Raw genomic sequence first — 21060 nt, 5'->3', positions numbered from 1 at the left:
TAGTTTTCAAGTTAAATAAAAAGTGAGGAAGAAGCCTTTTCTGAGGGAATTAACAACTCCCAAGGTATTCATCACTCATCCCTAGATAGCTTACCACTGTTTATCTAATGGGGAAGCAAATGCTCTAATGTATCACAAACCATTGTTATTTGAAGATGAAGCCTCAGTTTTCTAATTCTACAACTGCCCCTGACAAATTAAGTAGCATTAAATTCAAAAGCTGTCATAAACACGTGTATGTGTATGTTTGAATGTAGAAAAATACAGAAGGAAGCACAATACATGTAATAGGGGAAATGGCAATGAGTACTCGAGATTATTTTCTCTTAAAAAATACATATCATTAATTTTTGAACTGAGATCCCGTTACATTATCCTGAATCAGCAAGGAGACAACAAAGTATGAGACAGTCAAGAGTCTAATAAGCATTCATTTTATAATACTCTTTATTTGATTAAAGAATTTGACTTCTTTGTGTACAGTGGAATGTTATATTCCCTATGTATTTTACAGGGTTACAAAACGTCTCTCATTTTAAATATTACCCCAAAAGTAATTTCAGAAAAAAAAGTTTTTGTGAAACTAGACTTGACTTTTAAAAAATCATATGGACAAGCAACTCTCAAACAAAACTGAATTAATAAGATTTCTTGCCTATTTAACTACATGACAGATTTCTTGTCCCAGTTCCCTTCCTCAAAAAACCTCATGTGGAAACCAAGCTAGAGAGAGATAAAGGTTTTTCCCTGATGCAGTTAAGGGAAAAGGAAAGGCCAGAAATTTCTTTGGCAAACAATTCTATCCATGGCCATTTGTGTGTGACTGCTTTGCTTCAAGTACAGCACACTCTTCATGGGGAAGGCCAATGTTGTTCAGAGTGGGAGTGGTACTCGCACTGAAGTGCAGAATTCATCTACAGTCATCCACCTCTTCCTCCTGCTTTGTGGCTGCAGCCTGGCAGCAACTCCGCCTACCTCACCGAGGCAATACTGGGTTAAAAGCCAATGCTGGGCTGGCTGATATATTCTTCTCCACTGAAAAAGTAACGGAGATGGGGCTAAGAAACAATCACTACACGATGACACTCAATAGAAAAGCCTTAGGGGAGGAAAAGGAAGGATTTCAGAAACAGAGATAGACAGGCTGGTGAAAAAATGCTAGGCAGGCTAGAAAGAAATGGGAGTACATAGCAGCAATCTAACACATCCCAATGTAATTATCTGCCTCTTGAAATGCTAAAAACTTGGTGGTGGAAATGGAGTCTCTCTAATAGCATAGGGCCAATAGGATTGGCACAACAACTCACTGAACCTATAGCCTCCAAAATCATAACCTCGTCTCTGCTAGGAAAAAAAAAAAAAAAGACTGGTGACATAAACAATAGCCAGAAAGAAGGAGGTGGTGAATCAGAGGAACGTGAATGGATTACAGACTGTGAGCTATTATGTTTTAGCTGAAGTACCCCAAATGTGAAGAACTAGAAGCCTGGTAGCACCAGCAGCAGACATGATTACTTGTGAATGAGAAATCCCTAACTGGACATAATCATTCTCCTTCCAGATATCTTTAAGTGAGGGCTGTGCCATTTGAAAGCTATTTCTCAGCTGTCTTTGATATTGACACAAGTGGGATTCATAGTATTGTTCAAAAATGGAGGAGCAGGCCTGAAAGAAAAACAACCTGGCAAAGGACGGAAGAGATGAATGGATATAGGAAAAGGACATGAGACATCCTTATCTTTCAACTCCTAGACCCAATAGAACTTAAGCAGTTCACCTGTATAGTCCAAAAAAGAAAATCAAGAATGGATTAGATCAATTTGTTCTAGAATACCAAACAAATACACCGCTTATATAGAGATGATCCCAGTGCTTGATTAAATGTAAAGAAAGAAAAAAAACTAAAGGTAAAGAAAAGTAGTACGAAAGATTAATATCTTCTGCAGAGAAAACTTTAAAAAAACAAAGTATAAAATATAACTATATTTAGGGATTAAAATAAAGGAACACCGTAGGTGAAGCCAGAGAAGGTGTTTAACTGGGGGCATCATTCTCTAGAGAGCTTGCTTTCCTGCTGGCCAGTAAAATCTGCCAAAGAAATCAGGAACCTTTCCCTTTATGTTTGTGTCATTTCTTTGCCAAAGAATGTCTCTGTGACACTGAAACACTGAGGGTGAGTTGAGGGTCCTTGAGCGCCGAGAATCGTGCATTATATCAGAAATAAAAGGTCTCCAATGGCTTGTAGATTTGGAAAACTCTTCAGCCACTGTGGCTTCTTCTTTATTAATTTGGAAGTTTTCCTTTTCGGTTCCCTGGTCTTGGTATTACAGGATTTCATACTTATCCACTAGGAAAGTGGTCTCTGTGGAAAACCTTACAGGGCTGTTCCCATCTACTTGGGTCACTTTGGTTACCTAGGAAAACAAACAAAGAGTAAGGTAAAGCAAAACGAATCTCTGAGGTGTTGACTAAATTTTCAGTGCATGACAGATCAAAATTCCTAAAAGCAGTATTAAAAAACTCAGAAATGCTAAAAAAAAGTTCAATTCATTATTATAGCTTACAGCATCACTCTTCCCCATGATTAACCAGCTTTCTACATAGAAAAGAAAACTGTTGGGATGAGATGTAGAGTGGTATTAAGTAAAAAGTCCAAATGAGTGGCCACTGCCCAGGCCCTGCCCTATAAAACCGATGAAGTTCACGGACATTCTACCAGGAAAATCAATTAACATTTTGACCCAAAATGCAATATTTTAACTTATCAACGTTATTTGTTTGATTTGCAATCAAAGTCTAAATAAGCTGCTCTATCATACTTATTTTCTAGATATGGCTGGGTCCTTCTAATGAGATCTTATCTTTTTAATAATAAAAAAGTCTAATGAATTACCTGTAACAATGGTACCTGTAATGGTACCAACACCAATACTTGAACCATTAATTCATATTTTCTAATGAGGTTTTGATAGAGCAATTATACTGTCCTACTCCTTGAATAGTCTCAAACAGGAAAATGTACTCATTTCTATCCCATGTCTTGGGTTCAACAATGTGCTCTCAATACTGATGGGGTTATGCCAATAACTGAGAGGGGAGGGAGGGGGAAATCGGATACAAGAACACACTGCTCTTTGGAATCATCCAACTGAGGAAATTATAACTTCCCAAGTGCTTACAGGAGAGACAGAAACCATCTGGGAGGATAAGACAGTGCCAGAGTAATAAGCAAATCAATGAGTCAGAGAAGAAGACAACAATATAAACTGGGTCCTTGTAATGCAATTTCACAAAGTGGAGAAAGAATAAGTTAAAATAATGACCTTAAAGAACAGTTCACAAATTTCTATTGCTTTACGATAGATTTGTCTCATGATTATCTGTATTAATGAAGGGGAGCTGTGACATAAATAATCCCCAAATGGTATCCATCTGTATTAGAATCAGTTTTTTGGGATAGTAATTTTATCTTTCAAATAAAACACTTCCTTTCATTCCTTAGGTTCAAACCAAGTGACATTACAAAAGGCATTACAAAACCATGTGTTCAGTGTTTTGGCATATGGATTTAAAAATATATGAGATTATTAAAAAAACAGGCTACTAAGAGATATAAATCTTGCACAATCTTTAAGTACTTTTATACAAATTCATACTCAATGTCTTTACTTTGTCTGATCTAAAGATGAAAACTAAGGTAAAGAAGGTAAGAAATTTGACCAAGATCATACAACAAGTAGGCAATGCAAATGGGAGGGGGCACTACCTTTTGTTTTTTTTTTTTTGTTCTGACCATGAAGCCATGCTGCCTATCTGGCATCTGTCTTAATGCTTTCCCCATATAGGCTCTCTATTAAAATGAAGTACCTGTATGTTACAGTAATTTTTTTTGGAGATGAAGGAGACTTGAACAGGAAAGAAATCATTGGGCTGCCCAGCAATGCTGAACTCGAGGCTGCCACTCTTATTTTTGGCATCAATCACTGGCAGGCACCACTCCAAAGTATTTCGCCGACTGTCATGTCGATACTCGCCATCGATCTCACCAATCACTGGTGCTCCAACACCAGATCTGTCATGAGAAATATCCATGTCAAGTTAGTTGTACAGAACTGGAAGAACTCTGCCAAGGAAAACCAGCCCCAAGTATGATTATGCTCCTCAAGTTCTGCCCACTTTTATACAGTCTAAGAAAAAATTAGGCTCCCTAATAACTTTAAGGATCAAAATCCTAGCACCTTGGCTAAAGGTCTTATTCATTTCCTTTGTAAACACAGATATATAAACAACCATATGTTAACTGGCAGAAATGCCCATGGGCTGCTCCAACATGTGGACTAGATCTGGAGCTAGGAGGGGACTGAGACTGACAAATGTGTGAAGTGGGATATATTTCTAAAAATCCTGCACCACTGGTTTGTTGCTATGTCAAGAAGGAATTTTAATATAATGTAGCTCTCTCTTTATAGGTGACAGTGGGGGAAAAAGCAAGTTGATAATAGTGTGTGTGTGTGGGAGGGGGGAAACTTTAAACACCATTATGTGGTTATTCAGACTGGAGTAAATTTAGGCCTTTGAGAGGATGTTTTCAAAAGATTTAAGAATGTTTCAAAACTTACTGTAGTTGATGCCAGTGGATTTGACTAACAATCCAGGAAGTGGACTTATGTTTGATAAGTGAAAGCACAATTACTCCCTGACAAAATGTGAACACGATGGAAGAAAGACACACAGACACAGTTGTCCGTAATCTGCTAAAGAACTAGTTAGAATGTACTTTGCGTCCCCACACATGGCTGACAGGCAGTGTTACCTACTCCTACATATTCTAAATTTATCATTGTTTAACTTGCCAGTGACATTCAATGCTTATATTAGGGGCAGGGTAAATAATGGAGACAAAGAAAACTTTTAAGGGTGTTATAACGCAACTAACTCTTCCCTATCAATTTTATGGTCCTAGTGTATATATGTTCTTCTCTTTGCTCTGTTCCAATTCTGATTCTGATTACTAATATGATCAGTTCTAGACAATAGGGTAAAATGTTGCCGAAGGGTCTCTTCTGGAGACTACTGCAAAATTGAACTAAGACACAGGAAGCCACCAAAACCACAATTATAGGGTAGATGGAAAGGCCTAAAAATTGTGGCATACTAAAAATAGTCTAAAAAAATAAATCTTGACAAAATAAAACCTATACCTGTTATCAATGCCCAAGACCTACAACGGTTCAAAGCAGTCATCTACTGTTCTGAAACAATAACCGAGCTGTGAAGAATAAACTGGTTACCCCATTAAAGGAGATACTGGTAATAAAGTATATTTTTAAAAACGGAAATGACTAAAACCAGATCTGCCCATGTGAAGGCCTGAATAATCAAAAAGGGAACAAAACTATAAATTAGTACCATTTTCTCTGCAACAATAACTAAGCAATATAATAATAAAGATATACTAAGAATACACTTAACTAGGTGTTCATGAGTTGGGGTGGGGTGCTGAGAGGCAGAAGAGAGGAGCTGGGATTCACTGGTAAAGTAATAATAGTACACACTCACTGGAAATGCTAGTGAGGAGATAACCTTAAGGTAGAGCATTTCCAGAGGATCTGAGAAAGTAGGCCATTTAACACACAACAAAAAGTTATTTGACCTAAACTTCTGGGGGTGATGGACATTTTTGTTATCTTAACTGTGGTTATGGTTTCAGAGGTATATACATGTCAAAGCAAACTGTACAATTTAAAGGCGAGGCAACCCTTGGTTGACCTCACAGATTGTAAGGACCTTGTCAGCTTACGATCCTTTATTTTTTTATTTTTTATACCTATAGCACCTGGTCTTTCTAGGTGGTCTCCCATCCAAACTGTACAATTTAAATACGTGTAGTGTATTGCATGTTAATCATACCTCAATACATTTACTGAAAGTAATGTAGATATCGTGTTTCAGCAAGAATCCATAGTTCCCTTGAAAACATACTCTCATCTTTAGCTGAAAGTTTTGATAGCAAAATGAAAAAGAAACTCCAGTCTGACAGAATCAATTTCTTTAACAGATGCAAAACAAAACAGAAAGTTTGAGAAGTGGCTCCTCCTTCTGGAAATCTTCATTACTACATGAACAAACTAAGGACCAACATCTGAAAATCGCTCTAGAACTACAACTGGCTGGTTCGGTTTTAAAGTCAGTAAACTTCACTCCTTTTAAAGTGTACAGCTCAATGCATTTTGACAAATGTATGCAATCATGTAAGTACTGTCACAATCAAAGTCACAGAACATTTCCGTTTTCCCCAAAAGTTCCCTTGTGTCCTTCTATAGTCAAATGTCTTCTTCCAGATTTTTGTTCTAAAAGTGTTACCTTTTCAGAATGTCATACAAGTGGAATCACATAGTAATTTAGCCTTTTGTATCTGGCTTCTTTCACAAATGGCCTTTAAAGATGCGAATATCTTAGAATAGATAACCAGCTAAGTGCTGCTTCCAAAACAAGTTCCAAAAGACTAATTCTATAAACCCAATACAGAAAAAATGATTATGTGGGGAACACCACTTACGGGAGTGGGATGGTAATAACCACATCATTCAGTTCTAAATTATCTTCTTGTAGCTCGTATTCTATGTTGACATCACAGCCATTTCCACTCTCTGAGGGCCAGCAATTAACTGAGGAGAAAAGCAAAGCAAGCATACTAGAAAATTAGAAAAAGAGTAAAGTTAAGATGGCAAATCAAAGCTGACAGCTGTGGGCCTTAAACATACTAATGTAAACTATTAAAAACAACAGTTTCAACATTAAAGCTATTAAAAATTAAAACTAATGATTAAAATACACAAAATGCAGTAGGAGCTCATTTTGTCAAGAAGAATTTTGCTATGACAATGAAGAGGGTTTAAGCCAGGTCTATTTCTAGTTCTCAATGCCGACTAGCTTAGTGGGACAGGCCAGAGCCACTTACTTGTCAGTGGAATAAAAGATTCCTCTGTGGTTTGTAGTCTCCACTTTAGCACCCCTACGTCACTGTTGACTGGAAATGACTTCTCTGGATTCTTCAGGCCAATTAGAGATTCTGCAGTGAAAAGTTTTTTATCCACATTTGGATGGGTCTGAAATGAAAGAGAAAGAAAACTTCTAAGGCTGACATGACAAGACAGGAAATAAATTCCCTCTAGTCTTCTAAGGCCCATAATCAAAACATCTCAATCAAGGTACCTACAAAATTCCAATTCTTTTTTATTTTGAAGAAAGATTTCCCTTCTTTAAAGACTTTTAATACTCAAGACATTTAAAAAATAGTAAAAAAAAAAAAGTGATTTCAACTCTAAGCCATTTTGTTCATAACTGAATGAGTTAATTTTGTAATTGAAGAAGTTAAAGACCTTTAACCAAGTTCTTTCCAAAAATACTTCACAGGGAGCAGCAGCATTATGGTCGGGGACAAGCTTGCCAAGCAGAAGACTAGGGTCAGATGGTAGTCCTGGTCTTACACTGAAGAGGCAGGAGGGAAAAGCTCTGTGGAAAGTTTAGTTGCAATTCTGCCCAGAGTGCTAAAGTTGTTCAAACTCAGGCCAAGTAAAATGGACTAATCTCTTAAAAAGAAGTTACATATTAGGAGGAAAAAAGGAAAAGATGTAACTTTTGGATAGTAACATACATACACTTTAAGAGTTAGCAAAGCTGCTGTCAAATAATATAAGCACTGCTTCCTAAGGACAACTTTGTACTGATTATGGGGGGAAAGTTGGAGTAAACAAAAACACAATTTTCCTTGAAAGGGCTTTGTTCTTGTGACGAGAGATATAAAATCAATCATCGAAATAAAATGTAACAAGAACTGTAATAATATAAAGAACCTCTCATACATATCCAGGCAGGTGGGACATACACATTTATTTTGTAAGTATTTTATGCATTTTTCAAATATACCATTAGATATTGCCCTTCAGCTAACAAAACAAGCACTGATAGCTTATACAGTAGCAGAATGAGTAAATTTGGTATCATAACCTGTTTTAATAAAATATCTCCCTATTAAGTTTAAAAACTGTTTTGTAAAAACTGTATTTCAAGCAATATTCTAAATGAGTTATTTTACTCTTTGCATTAACAGTAACAGATAAGCATCTCTTTGCACCTTTGTTAGTGAGTATGGAATAATTTATTAGATTTCCAAATGATCTTTCCTTCAATTCCAATATTAAAAGACCATTTTAACATAGCTGCTATCAATTACTCTCAATTGGGGAAAGAGACTTATCACCTCAAGACATCCACTGTATCCATGTAATAAATTAACTTCTTTCCTATGCATCTAGATTAGCACTAGATATACAACTTTAATAATTTTCTGTGTTCTGTGGTTCACATAAGGAAGTATAGTTGGGAAAGACTATGCTAGGTAGACAAACAAGTCTTAATACTCCCTTATCAAAAGTTTTTACACACCTGTAGCTGCACCCCTTTCTTATCTTCATTTTCAACATGAAGACGAATTCGGCCAAATTTATCATCTGAGATCCTAAGCATGATCATTCCATGCAACTCCATATTCTGTAAACCACCATCTCGTCCACAGGTTAGTGTGATTTTTTCCTCAATCTTCATGTGCACACTGTAGAGAAAAAGTAATAAATTTGTTCAGAAAGGTAGAAACCAGAACTCCCCTTCTTTAAGGTTTAATAGCGACTAGCCATCCACAACTTATTTTAAGGTGCTCCTGCTATATGCATCGAATTTAAAGCATTATACCATCCTTTGATTCTGCAATTCCTTTCATCCTATAGATAAATTCTCACCCATGCAAACAATGTAGTAAGTTATTCACTGAAGAACTGTTTGTAATAGCAAAATTGGATAGCAACTAGGGGAGTGCTTAAACACATAAACGTGCATTTGCTCTTGTGAACTCTTGCTTCACAAGAGTTTTTTTTAGAAAAGAGTCTCAAAATGGAAGCAACCGAAGTGTCCTATGATAGATGATTGGATAAAGAAGCTGTGGTACAAACATACAACGTGGTACATATACAACACATAAGAAGAGATGAAATACTGCCATTTGCAACAACATGGATGGACCTCAAGATAATCATGCTAAGCGAAATAAGCTAGACAGAAAAAGTTGAAAATCACATGATACCACTTATATGGGGGATATAAACCTAAAAGCAAAAAAAATGAACAGGACAAATAGACTAGTGGTGATCAGAGGGAAGGGGGAAGGTAGACAGGGTGAAGGGGGTCAAATATGTGGTGACAAAGAAATCTAACTACGGGAGGTGAACACACAGTGTAAATATATATATGCCTTACTGTTAAAGTGTACAGCTGAAACTTACTGGATTTCATTAACCAAAGTCACCAAAAACAAATTAATTAAAAAAATAAAATTGATCAATAAATTAAAAAAAAAAGAGTCTCAAGCTCTCTCTAATGTGATGGTCTCTAGTATTTTTAAAAAATAGTGTCAAGCCTCTGTTTCAGTCAAAGTCAACCATTAGGAATAGCACAAGAGCTTTAGTCATCTAAGAAATTTATCCCAATGTAACCTTGTTCACTCATACAGAACAGAACATAAAAAATACTCCTTTTATGTACACTTGATAGAGGTATCCTCTTAGATCCATCTTTCATTTGCCCTCAAAACCATCAGCAACAGAAGAAGATAGGGGCTTCAAGACAAGAAATGTGAATCAAGAATATGTGAACTTGATAACTACCACTTAAAAATGTTACCAATTAGCATCACAGTCCTGAGATCAGAGACGAATCAGAATATTCTATACTGGGTTCAAATACTTAAAAGGCAAAAGATAATATGTCAATTTTCTGTTAAAGACTAGTTCTCCTTAAAAGTTTAACTAGAAAAAGACATGCCAGCTCTAGCTCTCTAATTCGAGTCCATTTTAAGAGTCAAGGCACACAATAGACATAAAGACAAGTTATTTTAAATTTAGTCAGCAGAGCTGATAAAAGGTTAAGTTTTAAATCTCATTGAAAATAGATGGCTGAGAACGCCTAATCATAGTTAAAGTAAAAAAGGACTTCATGTTAATAGCCTAGAATATACTCTGTCTTTTAAATCTGGAAAAATTAAAAGACATAAAAAGGATTTATGGTGCAGTGAAATAACATTATGTGTCGTCTCTTCTTACTGAAAAGGTCACTACTTACCTTTCCATGTTAATGAGTGGAGCATGCACTTTGGTTGCTTCAGAAGTACGCTTGCCCATATTGGAGGACATGATAGTTTCACCTTCAGATTTCAATTTGTCCACAAAGTTATCGACTTCCTTTCCTTTGGCTCCAAGTTTCAAAGCTTTGCTTGGGCCTGAAGGCCTAAGCAGAATACACAGTAAGAAAAAATGTACACATGATTAAAAAAGAACCCCACACATTAATTAATAACCCCACATTACTGAAGCTTTCTCTGAAGCTGTTCTTTAAGAGGATTGTGAAGACCTCAAGGGAAAAACCCAAGTGCCTTAGCATTTGGTGGACGACTAGACTATTCCTTGCTCAAACTGGCAGCTGGGTCACTATTAACATGTAAGCTTCAAGTACCCAAAGACCAAAGGTATACTTTTATAAGCATGAGTGATCTGATGACAACTTTGTATCTTCCATCTGGATAAATATACCTGTCTACAAACATTTACATATAATTTCAGGTAGTCATAAATTCTCCCTGAAATTCATTCATGAACACCAAGATTAAAAATCCATGTTCCTTGAACAGTTAAACATCCTCTTCACACCTAAAATAAGGTAACTCTCATAGGAAGTTGAGGTCATGGTATAATTTATAAAAGAACTCTTTTACACACACACAAAAATACCACATTCAGATTTCTCTTTTATCCCCATATTAAGGAGCCAAATTCAATATTACATTTTACTTCATCAAGTAATTCATTATCTACAACTTGCCTAAAAATCAGTTATCACTCCAAAGATATACACATACAGCCTTCATCTGCCATTCTAGGGCTACTGGTGATATGCTGAATTATACCTGGTTGGTGCAGGTGCCACTTTGGGTTTATCAGTTTCAATGATGGTCTCTGTGATCATGGCAGCTGTGCTGCCCCCAGAGACTGTGGAACTTCCAAATCCCCCAAATCCTGGTGCTTTTTTGCCCTGTCTCTCTGCATCTCTTCGGGCTTGTTGTAATTCCTTTGCTTTACGCCGCATCTCAGCCTTGGCTTCGCGTTCTTGAGTCTATTAAAAAAAAACATATATGAATGTGGCTTTGAGTATAGTCTATACCAGAAAAAAAAAACAGGAAAATCAGACAGTGAAAACTAAAAGAAAGACATACAAATTCGCAGTCCCAGAGAGGAAATTATTTACCTCTCTTACTGCTCTGAACACCTTCTCCTCATGAGAATCCATTTCTGTGAAGGTTCTGATCTGTGCCAGATTAACATTCTCCCGGTATCCCAGAGCGACAATTTCATCAAAAGCGAAAATCAAATCAAAACAGTGCTCAGATATTTCATTCTCCTCTAAGGCTCGGCAATATTCAGGGATCTAATCATGAACAGCAATGGAAAAAAAAGATTTATCAGCAGTTAATGTTTTTCAAGTCTTATCCTTTAAAGAACACAAATTTCTATAAACCCAAATTCCTTTCTTAGCTCCTTCTACACTATTTTAAGCAAGACTTTACCTTGTGTGTATGTCTATATCAATAAGTCTTATCTAAAGTGTATTATATAATAATTCAGCCAAACAAGTGTCAGAACCACAAAAGCAGATTAATGTAACTGCTTAAGAACTAGGAAACAAAAAGGCAGTTCCAATATTCTCTTCTGAGATACTTACGACCTAAGAGGACATCCAGTAAATGTTTGCTGAATGAATAAAGAGCTGTGGCAATAAACTGCTGGGGTGGGGATGGCGGTGGGGAGAACATGGAACATGCAAACTGATAAGCATCAGCTGCTTTAAGTAAAAATAGTTTCACACAGAAATTTTAAAGCAAACAAACTTTAACCTATTACAGAAGGAGTCTTACCACTCTTGAGAAGAGCCTTAGGGTCTCTAGATCTTCTAAGATGTTGCTGTTTTTGGTAGTGATCAGTACCATGTACAGTTTCTCCATAGGCTGGTAGACGTATCTTACACTCTCTGTTTCAACAAATGTATGTTGCTTTCCAGTATTCATGAGCTTTGGAAAAGCTGCTAACAAACCCTCAATCCGAGTTCGGGTCATCTCCACAAACTGTCGAGAAACAATAGCCTTTCCTGCTTTTGTGCAGACCGCTGCTGCCAACAGCACCTACCAGGAACATATGTATAAATAAGTACTAATCAATTATTTCTTCACATCTGTTTTCTCAACATTCTCAGATCTTCCACTGAATGACATACTCAGTTATTCAGTGACATGACTATTAGAATGACTTTTAAACTCTACTTCATTTTTCTTTTATAGTATGTAATTCATAAGATAAAACTAGAGGAAAATGAAGGCATTTATTCCTATTTTTCAATAAATTATCTAAAGAAAAAGTTAGTAAATAGATGTTTTTTCCAAGTCTACATATATATTATTGATGTATCTCAGAACTAGGTTGCTCTCTGCATTGACAGGCTGATAAAGAATAAACTTTTTCGAAAAACAGAAATTTCTACAGCTAAAACAGAGGTCTTATCAGAAGATTAAAGGTTTGTAAGAAGACCCTGACTTTTGCTTTCATATTTACCTAGAACATGGAACCAATCTAGTGAGTTTAAATGTATCTCCTGTTCTTTGATTAACTTTCCCATCCCACACTATCCAGATATGTAAACAATTTGTAAAATGAAAAACTAATGACTCAGTGTTTCACAAAGGTTTTGACACTGGGCAACGATCAAGACCAACGGCTTTTTTTCAGAGTCTGGCATTTCATTTATGAGAAGACCACAAATGCCATTAGTAGGGGAGTAAGAAAATTATGTACAGTCTTAACAATCTTTTCAGAGAAGGAACCCAAGAATTCACAAATATAAGTAACAAAAACACTATGCCTTTTAGATGAAGCCTCAATGCTAGGATACAACCACTGAAATATTCTACTGGTCAGGCTTCTCAGCTTTACAGAAATCTGTCCTACACAAATAAGCAGCCTGAAGAAAAACTAGTTAGTTAATTCAGATATTCTTATAGTTTCAATATATCAATATAGTTTTATAATAATCAAAGGAGAACACAATGTTCTTGTCCGTCAAGAATTAGAGTAATTAGGGTATTTGGGAGATAATTACCATCATGTTTATTTCCAAACAGCTAGGTAAAAACAACTTACATTGGAAAAGTGTTTGATCTGTATCTTGCACAAATAATTTCCCTCTGCTGAACAGATTTTCATTTTACCCACTGATTTACCTCCAGTGAACACGGGACAGATTTTCTCATGTGAACTCTTAAGAGATAATGCTATCAATTGCTCTACTTCCCAAGCAACAACTGCAAGCTGAGAAAGAAGTAGATTTAAGGGAGCAATACAATTCTGTTTGTGTTTCTGATTCTATCCACTCTACATTGAAACTTACTTTAATTATCCCAGCTTAGAATTATTTATGTTGTACAGAATTAAAAACAGCTAAAAATAGAATAGTCCTAAAACATAAGTAAATACGCTTAGGGAGAATTTAGTTTTGTAAATTAGTTCCTTTAAAAAAGATCAGAAAGTATTTTAGACATACAGAGAAGTATAAAGCATAAAAGTTACCAGTTGATTAAGAATGGCAAGTAAGCTAGCTTAAAAGTCCAAAAAGTCACTTTCCCCCAAATATTTATAATCTTTAAAAACTAGTTTTATACTTAAGATATGTATCTTTACCATCACCAACTACTTGGGAGGTTTTTGTCATCACCTAGGTATGAGGCAAGCAAGATTTACTGAGGGTAGTAAAAGATCCCGGAAAAAGAAAAATGCAAAATAGTTATGATCCTTATCTCTCAAAAGATATCCTTCATTCCATGTCTTTAACTTTTTTTTTGTTAGCTATAGAATTTTATTTCTTTAATTCAGTTCTATTAAGGTATAACTGACATAAAATTCTAAGACATTTAAAGTGTACATTGCGATGATTCCATGTTTTTAACTTTAAATTAATGGTGTGAGGAAAAAAAAAAAAGATTTCTTCAAATAAGGACAAGGTAATACCTAATCCCTAAAGAGAAGAAACTGACCCAAAATTATCACCAGGCAAGAGTATCTGTTTAGAAAACTAAAACCAAATGTACTTAAGAAATTTGATTTCACATTAATTTTTATTATGTAAGGGGTTCACATTTCAACCATGTACATATTTCTGGCCAAAAAAAAAAAAAAAAAAGACAAAGAAAAATGTAGTTGCTGTTTCAGCTTACCAATGACAAGCAGCTAAGTCTCTGTACTGGTTCACTAAAGGTTTATATGCCACATATGATAATTTTTTTTGCCCCCAAATTAGCCCTCAGAAAGCTCTGCCACATAAAAACTTGCACATGAATGTTCATAGCAGCCTTATTCATAATAGCTAATAAGTGAAAACCCAAATGTCCATCAACTGATTAATAGATAAAGAAAATGTGATATAGCCTTAAAATGGAATATTATTCAGCCATAAAAAGTAAAGGACATGCTACAACATGAAAGTTGAAAATATTATGCTAAGTGAAAGAAACCTTACATCTTATATGACTCTATTTGTATGAAATATCCAGAATAGGCACATTCACAGAGACAGAAGGCAGAGAGGGGAAGAAGGGAGTGGTTACTAACGAGTATGGGGTTTCTTTTGGGGTTATGAAAATGTTCTAAGTCTAGATAGTGGTAATGGTTGCACAACTTTGTGAATATACTAAAAAAGTTACTAAATTGTATATTTTAAAAGGCTAAATTTTATGGCTAAATTTTAAAAAAGGAATGGAGGGGGCAAGCCCATAGATTAAGAGATAATATAATGTCAACCAATTACAATGTATAATCGTACTTGAATTCTGATTCAAACAATTATAAAAAACATTTTAAGACAGCTGGGAAAATCTGAACAGTGAATAGTTAATGATATTAAGGAATTATTGATTATTTTTAAAGTGTGATATAATATCGATTAAAAATATTTTTTAAATAAGGAATACTTACCTTAGAAAGAGTTGTACAGATTCAAATCCTGCTAGGTCTTGCATATTAAAGGCGATCTCTCAATTTCTTTATGTTGAATATCTAAATGAGTTGTGTGGAGTAGACACTATCCTCAATGTCAAACTGTGCTACTTTTGCATGTAATAATAAAGGGTCATTCAATATATTAATTATCCCAAGGATCAAAAGTCACGTTTCATGTGCTGAATGTCAGTTATATATATCTTTTTTAAAATCAACCATCCTAATGTTATACAAATGACTTTTATGACTTGAGACAAAATTTCGAAAAGTATTAATATTATATATGGATTCGAAAAGTGTTAAACAACAAAAAACTAAATTTTTAATTGAAAAATTGCTTTCCATTCTTATATTCATGAAACAACATCCAAATTCTTATCATCATCACTAGGTTCACTAGTTTTCTAGAACTTTCATATAAAACATATATATATATATAACTAAATCTTATAATTTATTATCATTTTCCTATATATATATTGAATCATTATATTGTACACCTGAAACTAATATTATGTGTCAGTTATACCTCAGTGAAAAAAAAAAAGCCTAATAGGGGTAAGACACAAACATAAATAACTATAATACTAGGTAAGTGTTAAGTAATGTGCTATGGGAATTCAGAGAAGAGATTACTCGTAGCTGGTAAGATCAGGGATGACTTGATGGAAGAAACAGTATTTAAATTGAGCTGTGATGGATCCAGGGATGCAAATATGTAAAGATGAAGAAACAGTAGGTCCCAAGCAGGAAAACTCAGACTCTAATAATTCATTCCATTACCCAGATACAAGCAAAACAAGGCTTTAATTCGGTAGTACCAAAGCGCCCCACACTAAGTATGACTTTTAAGGTTTGAAACACCCAAGACACCACACAACACAATCATTGGGTCTGCGAAGGTAACACAGGTTTCAATTCACTGTGTTATTCATGTTAATGAACACACAGTTATTAACATGGCTGGCATGTATGGTTACCTCTAAACAAGATAAATTTAATCTATTCTAAATAATATTCATTTTCTTCAATGCTTTAAAGAATAAAACTTTTCACATCAATGTTTACTGATGTTAAACAATTATTAAAATATAGTACACACTATAAAAATATACATAGTACACACTAAAAGTTCATTTTTCCTCCTGTAATTTGATCTGATTTTCTTTGGGGAAGACTAAATGCGTATGATTCTCATGAAGTTGTTTTATTTATTTATTGTTTATATTTTTAGAAAAGAACATTTACACTTATAAGGAACTTTCAGGAGCCTTTGATTGTTTTACCGATATAACCACCTAGGGCCCAGGAGTTAGATGATCTCCCCAGGACTGTTTAAAAAAGAAAGAAAGAAAGAAAGAAAAATCCATTAAGTTAAGCTTTGTCAAACAACTTTTCTTCGCTAATAGGACTTACAATGATTTGAGTATACTGTTCTTTGTTTTTGAATTAAATAACGACTCTCTCCTACCCAGATTTAACTACATGGATCAGAAAGTTCCACAAGTAAAAGAAACCTGAAGATTAGGTTTCTGTTCTTCCTCTGCCACTAATTATATAACCCTGAATAAGTCACTTAACTGCTTCTTAATATATCCAGAAATTAGAGGTTAGTTTATATGAAATCTAAAGTGCCTTTGCATCTTTAAGATTCTATAAGTCTAAGCATTTGAAAACTTTACAGCACCTGAAAATGTATACTACCTCCATTTTACACCCACCGCTCCAGTAGTAACTATTTTGGAACTACATTTTACATTAATATTAAGCTGCTAGAAGGTGAAATGCCTAACCAAAACAAATCATGTGTGTAAATTAAAATATGTGTGTGAGATAGAGAGCTGCCTATCATCCTTTCATTCCCACCCATGATAGAGGTCCAAGAATAACATATTCAGTATAAATATGTACAATTTCCTCAAGAAAAAAGTCAAGGGCATCCTCCAACCCCTAAGTGCTTCAGTATTTCTCACTTCCAGGATTAAGTAATCACTTTCTCCTTTATAATTCATGATATTAAGCTAGTTTCTACACCTGGCATAGAAGACCATTTTGTCTTTCTTGTTTGCATGAATTACAGATAAAATCAGAAGGAAGATTAAAATAAAATCCAGACTATATACAAAACCTAAAACTTGAAGTTACTCAGTGAGAGTTTTAAGCTCATCACAAGTTCCTGCTCTAAGACAAAAGCTTGTACAGAATAAAACTAAAAGGACATCAGTCTCAGTTTCTGCAGTCAACTTCCTATTTGGAGAATAGATGGCAAATCAATGGAAACTCAAGAAAATAATTTTCATTCTTTGCTATCCTCTCGAACAACAATCAAAAAGATATATCAAGCTTATTCAAATGGAAGTTAAGAAAAAAACTGACTATAATACTTGACTGTTAAGAAACAAAGTCATCATAAGCCATTTGTTCATTTATTTCCCTACTAGGACTTCGAAGAGTAGGTTTTTTTGTACTAACTTCAGTAACAAAAGCCACGGGAAATTTATTTTTCATAAATCAACATTTATGGACTGATATCTGCAACTTACTCTGAAGTGCATTAAAAAAAGATGTATAGAGGAATGGATGAATGATTAAACATGTGATAAAACAAATATAGTGAAAAGTTAATTATAGAATCTAGCTGGCGGTTATATGGGTGTTCTTTCAACTTTTCTAGATGTTTGAAATTTTAAAATAAAATGTTGAGAAAAAAATCAACTTTCAGAAGTTTTGAAACAACTTTTAGATCCAAAAATCTTACAAAATGTCACCCTATTTGGACATTTTTAATGTCCAGGGATATCTTTGTAAAAGAATAGGACCCAAACGCATTACACAGAATACTTAATGTCTTAAACATGAGAGCAGAATGTATTTAACGGGTTCTCCAGAATACACAAATCTGTATCTGGATCATGCCAAGTCCCAAGTAATTCAGAAATATTTGCATATTTAAACATGACACAACTGTATGTTTATACGTGTCCAAATAACATGCAAAAATTTGTATTTTATGTTTATCACTCAACACCTGGAACTTTACCAACCCTTGGTTATCAATGAATTAAAAATATATCAAGTCCTCAATAACATCGTTTCACCCAAGATCATGTCACTATAAGGTTGATGAGATACCATGAGAACCGTTGTTTACATCAATTAATTAGCTTAGGTAAAACTGGTTTCTTTATGTCACTTTGCTTTAAGTCACAGACCCTATTGATGGCATTGAGGACTTACTGTACTAAGCTCCAAGACTTTTCACATCTTTTTGTAAAGATTATCTATATTTGAGTTATATAATTTTGCTATTAAAATTATAATATGTTCTAAAATGCACTAAAAATACAACCAGGATGTAAAAGTGAAAGAAGTTTAAAAATCACTATCCAAATACTAAAACTCCTAGTAAAACTGAAAAAAAGTGGTTTTTGGAAATTTTCTCTCCAACATTAAAGTTTTATGAGACAAACCTGCTTGATACAGTTTATATACCTGAAGCTGGGGGAGGGGGCGGGGCGGCGGGGAACCTTTCGGTGTTTAAAAAGCCCAAGCATAAATCTCCCACTATGCAAGTTCTCATGTAAAAGTTTTGTCAACAGAACTTAATATGATCAACACCAGATTACACTGTCATCTCTCAAGAGTGTAGGAAGATGCTTTAAATCAAATAATTAATCTACTAACAAAAAGTGGATAAAAAAAGAGAAAAAAAACTTCCTTCAAAAGACTGAAAAGCAAAGTGCACTAAAAAATAAATTATTTGCTCGTTTAGAACCAAAGAATTTCTCCTACTTCACAAATATCCACAAACGGTGGTGATAAAGCAAGATGTAGTGGAGTAAGCACTGTTTTGTCCCATCCTAATCTACATTAATTTTTCCCAAATCTACAACAGATGAGAATACAAATAGATCTAAAAGCAAGTTAACAGGTCCCAGAGGATAATCCCTTCTTATTATCATACGCCACATACATATTTTACTTCACCGGAACCGTAAGTTTCTCGAAGACAGAAAGCCTGTGTTCTTTACAACTCATTTTCTCAATGCTCTATACACTGCGTATACTCAAAGAGACACAAGTAAGTTCAGGGACACTAGGGCCTACAAATTAGTGTTAGAAGTTACTCCTTCCTGTTCTATACTTCCTTTAAAACAAACAAAAGAAGTCCTGAACGCCAATGGATTTGGATATCGAACATTAATGGCCTACCGAACTGGGGATGGGAAGCAAGCTGATAACAGAGAGGTAAGAACCCTAGGAGAGAAGTCCAGCCTGCTGAGCCTAGGCGCCCATAAACAAGCTGGACTTCTGCGTCGAGGACATCAGCGTGGGGTCCAAGTGACACCACTACGAGGTTCTTTCAGAGCAAAAACACGACCCGTTCCGGGGCCTGGGTCTCAGCAGAGGAGGGTGCCCGTTGGGGGATAAGGGGAAAGGGTGTGGGCGCGACGACAGAGGAACTGGAGTCAGGCCCCTTGGATCTCCCGAGAGGTCGGGCACAGGATGTTCTCCCAGCCCCGAGGGAAGCGCCGGGCTCCAGGCCCTCGGGGAGGTATTTCTCTGGCCCCAACACCAGGCCCACCGGCCGGGAGAACGGACCAGCGAAGCCGAACCCGGGAGTTCGGCTCGGATCTTACCATGGCGAGGGCAGTAGTGGGGCGCACCCGCGCTCGGCTCCACTGGGGCTAGGGTGGGGTCAGGGAAAGGGAAGTACCAGGAGCTCTGGACCTGCTGCCCCCCTGACAGGAGCCGCTGCCGCTTTGCCTCTGGCCAAGATGGCGGCCCTGAGCCACGTCTCCAACCGGAAACTACGCGGGTCAAAGGGCGGAGGGCGGGGCCCCGTGGAGTGGTGAAATTGTGCATGCAAGGATTGGAAGGAGGCTTGGATCAGCAGGCATGCGGCTTCCCTCTAGCTGCGGAATTCCGTGCTCTGTCCCTTCACATTTTGTCAGCGCCCTCCTTTAATTTGTGACACCTCTTGCAGTTTATAAAGCTCCCACAGCCACTATATCATTTAATATACGAAATAATCCTGTGTGCATAAGGAACTAATATCCAGAATATATAAAGAAGTCTTACGACTCAATAATAGACAATCCAATTTTAAAATGAGCAAAATAGACGTTTCTCCAGAGAATATACAAATGACTAACAATATACAAATGACTAATAAGATGCTCAACATCCTTAGTCTTTAGAGAAATGTAAATCAAAATCACTAGATACCACTTCACACCCACTAGGATGGCTGTAGTAGCAATGTTGGTAAGAATGTAGGGAAATTAGAACCCTCATACACTGCTGGTAGGAATGTAAAATAGTGCAGCTACTTAGGAAAATAACTTGGGAAAATAGTTTGGTAATTCCTCAATAAGTTAAAGTTGCCTATGATCCAACAATTCCACTCACTGGTATATACCCAGGAAAATTAAAAACATGTTCACACAAAAAAGTGTACACTAATGTTCATAAAAGCATTATTTTAATAGCCAAAAAGTAGAAACAATCTGAATGTCTGTAATAACTGAATGGATGACAAAATGTGGTGCATCTATACAATGGAGTATTACTCAGTTATAAAAAAGAAAAAGGATAAAGTCCTGATACATTATCATGGATGAACCTTGAAAATATTATGTTAAGTGAAAGAGGCTAGTCACAAAAGACCACATCTTACATGATTCCATTCATACAAAATGCCTAAAATATGCAAATCCATACAGATAGATTATAGGGCTGTAAGGAGGTGGGAGAGGAGAGGAATGGGAAGTGATGTTTGTTTTTCAGAGTGATGAAAATATTCTGGAATCATATAGACGTGGTGGCTACATAACTCTATGAACAAACTTAAAAACTGCTGAATTGTTCGCTTTGAACAGGTGAATTTTTATGGCTTGCGAATTATGTCTTT

General features: G+C 35.7%; 1 protein-coding gene across 1 annotated transcript; it reads right to left on the bottom strand.

Moving 5' to 3' along the window:
• Window positions 1-2071: 2071 nt before the first annotated feature.
• On the bottom strand, window positions 2072-19942 carry ARCN1 (archain 1). Its single transcript, XM_011384854.2, has 10 exons — window positions 19787-19942; window positions 12020-12283; window positions 11353-11532; window positions 11015-11220; window positions 10174-10338; window positions 8449-8614; window positions 6962-7109; window positions 6560-6668; window positions 3868-4072; window positions 2072-2414 (listed from the first exon to the last, which is right to left on the bottom strand). Exons 1-10 carry the CDS (start codon window positions 19787-19789, stop codon window positions 2325-2327), a joined length of 1536 nt encoding a protein of 511 aa, XP_011383156.1. The 5' UTR covers window positions 19790-19942; the 3' UTR covers window positions 2072-2324.
• Window positions 19943-21060: the final 1118 nt, after the last annotated feature.

This window comes from Pteropus vampyrus, unplaced genomic scaffold (genome assembly GCF_000151845.1).
Source record: "Pteropus vampyrus isolate Shadow unplaced genomic scaffold, Pvam_2.0 Scaffold633, whole genome shotgun sequence".
Lineage (NCBI taxonomy): Eukaryota > Metazoa > Chordata > Mammalia > Chiroptera > Pteropodidae > Pteropus > Pteropus vampyrus.
Note: the sequence above shows the minus strand (reverse complement) of the source record. Positions and strands in the feature narration are given on the sequence as shown.

Bases quoted from the DNA above. Each gene is read 5' to 3' on its own strand.
- ARCN1 (XM_011384854.2), bottom strand. The intron at 10,339-11,014 runs GTATAATTCAGC...TATTCTGCTTAG, and splicing joins GTGGCACCTGCACCAACCAG to GCCTTCAGGCCCAAGCAAAG. The intron at 6,669-6,961 runs GTAAGTGGCTCT...TTTTCTCCTCAG, and splicing joins ATCTTTTATTCCACTGACAA to TTAATTGCTGGCCCTCAGAG.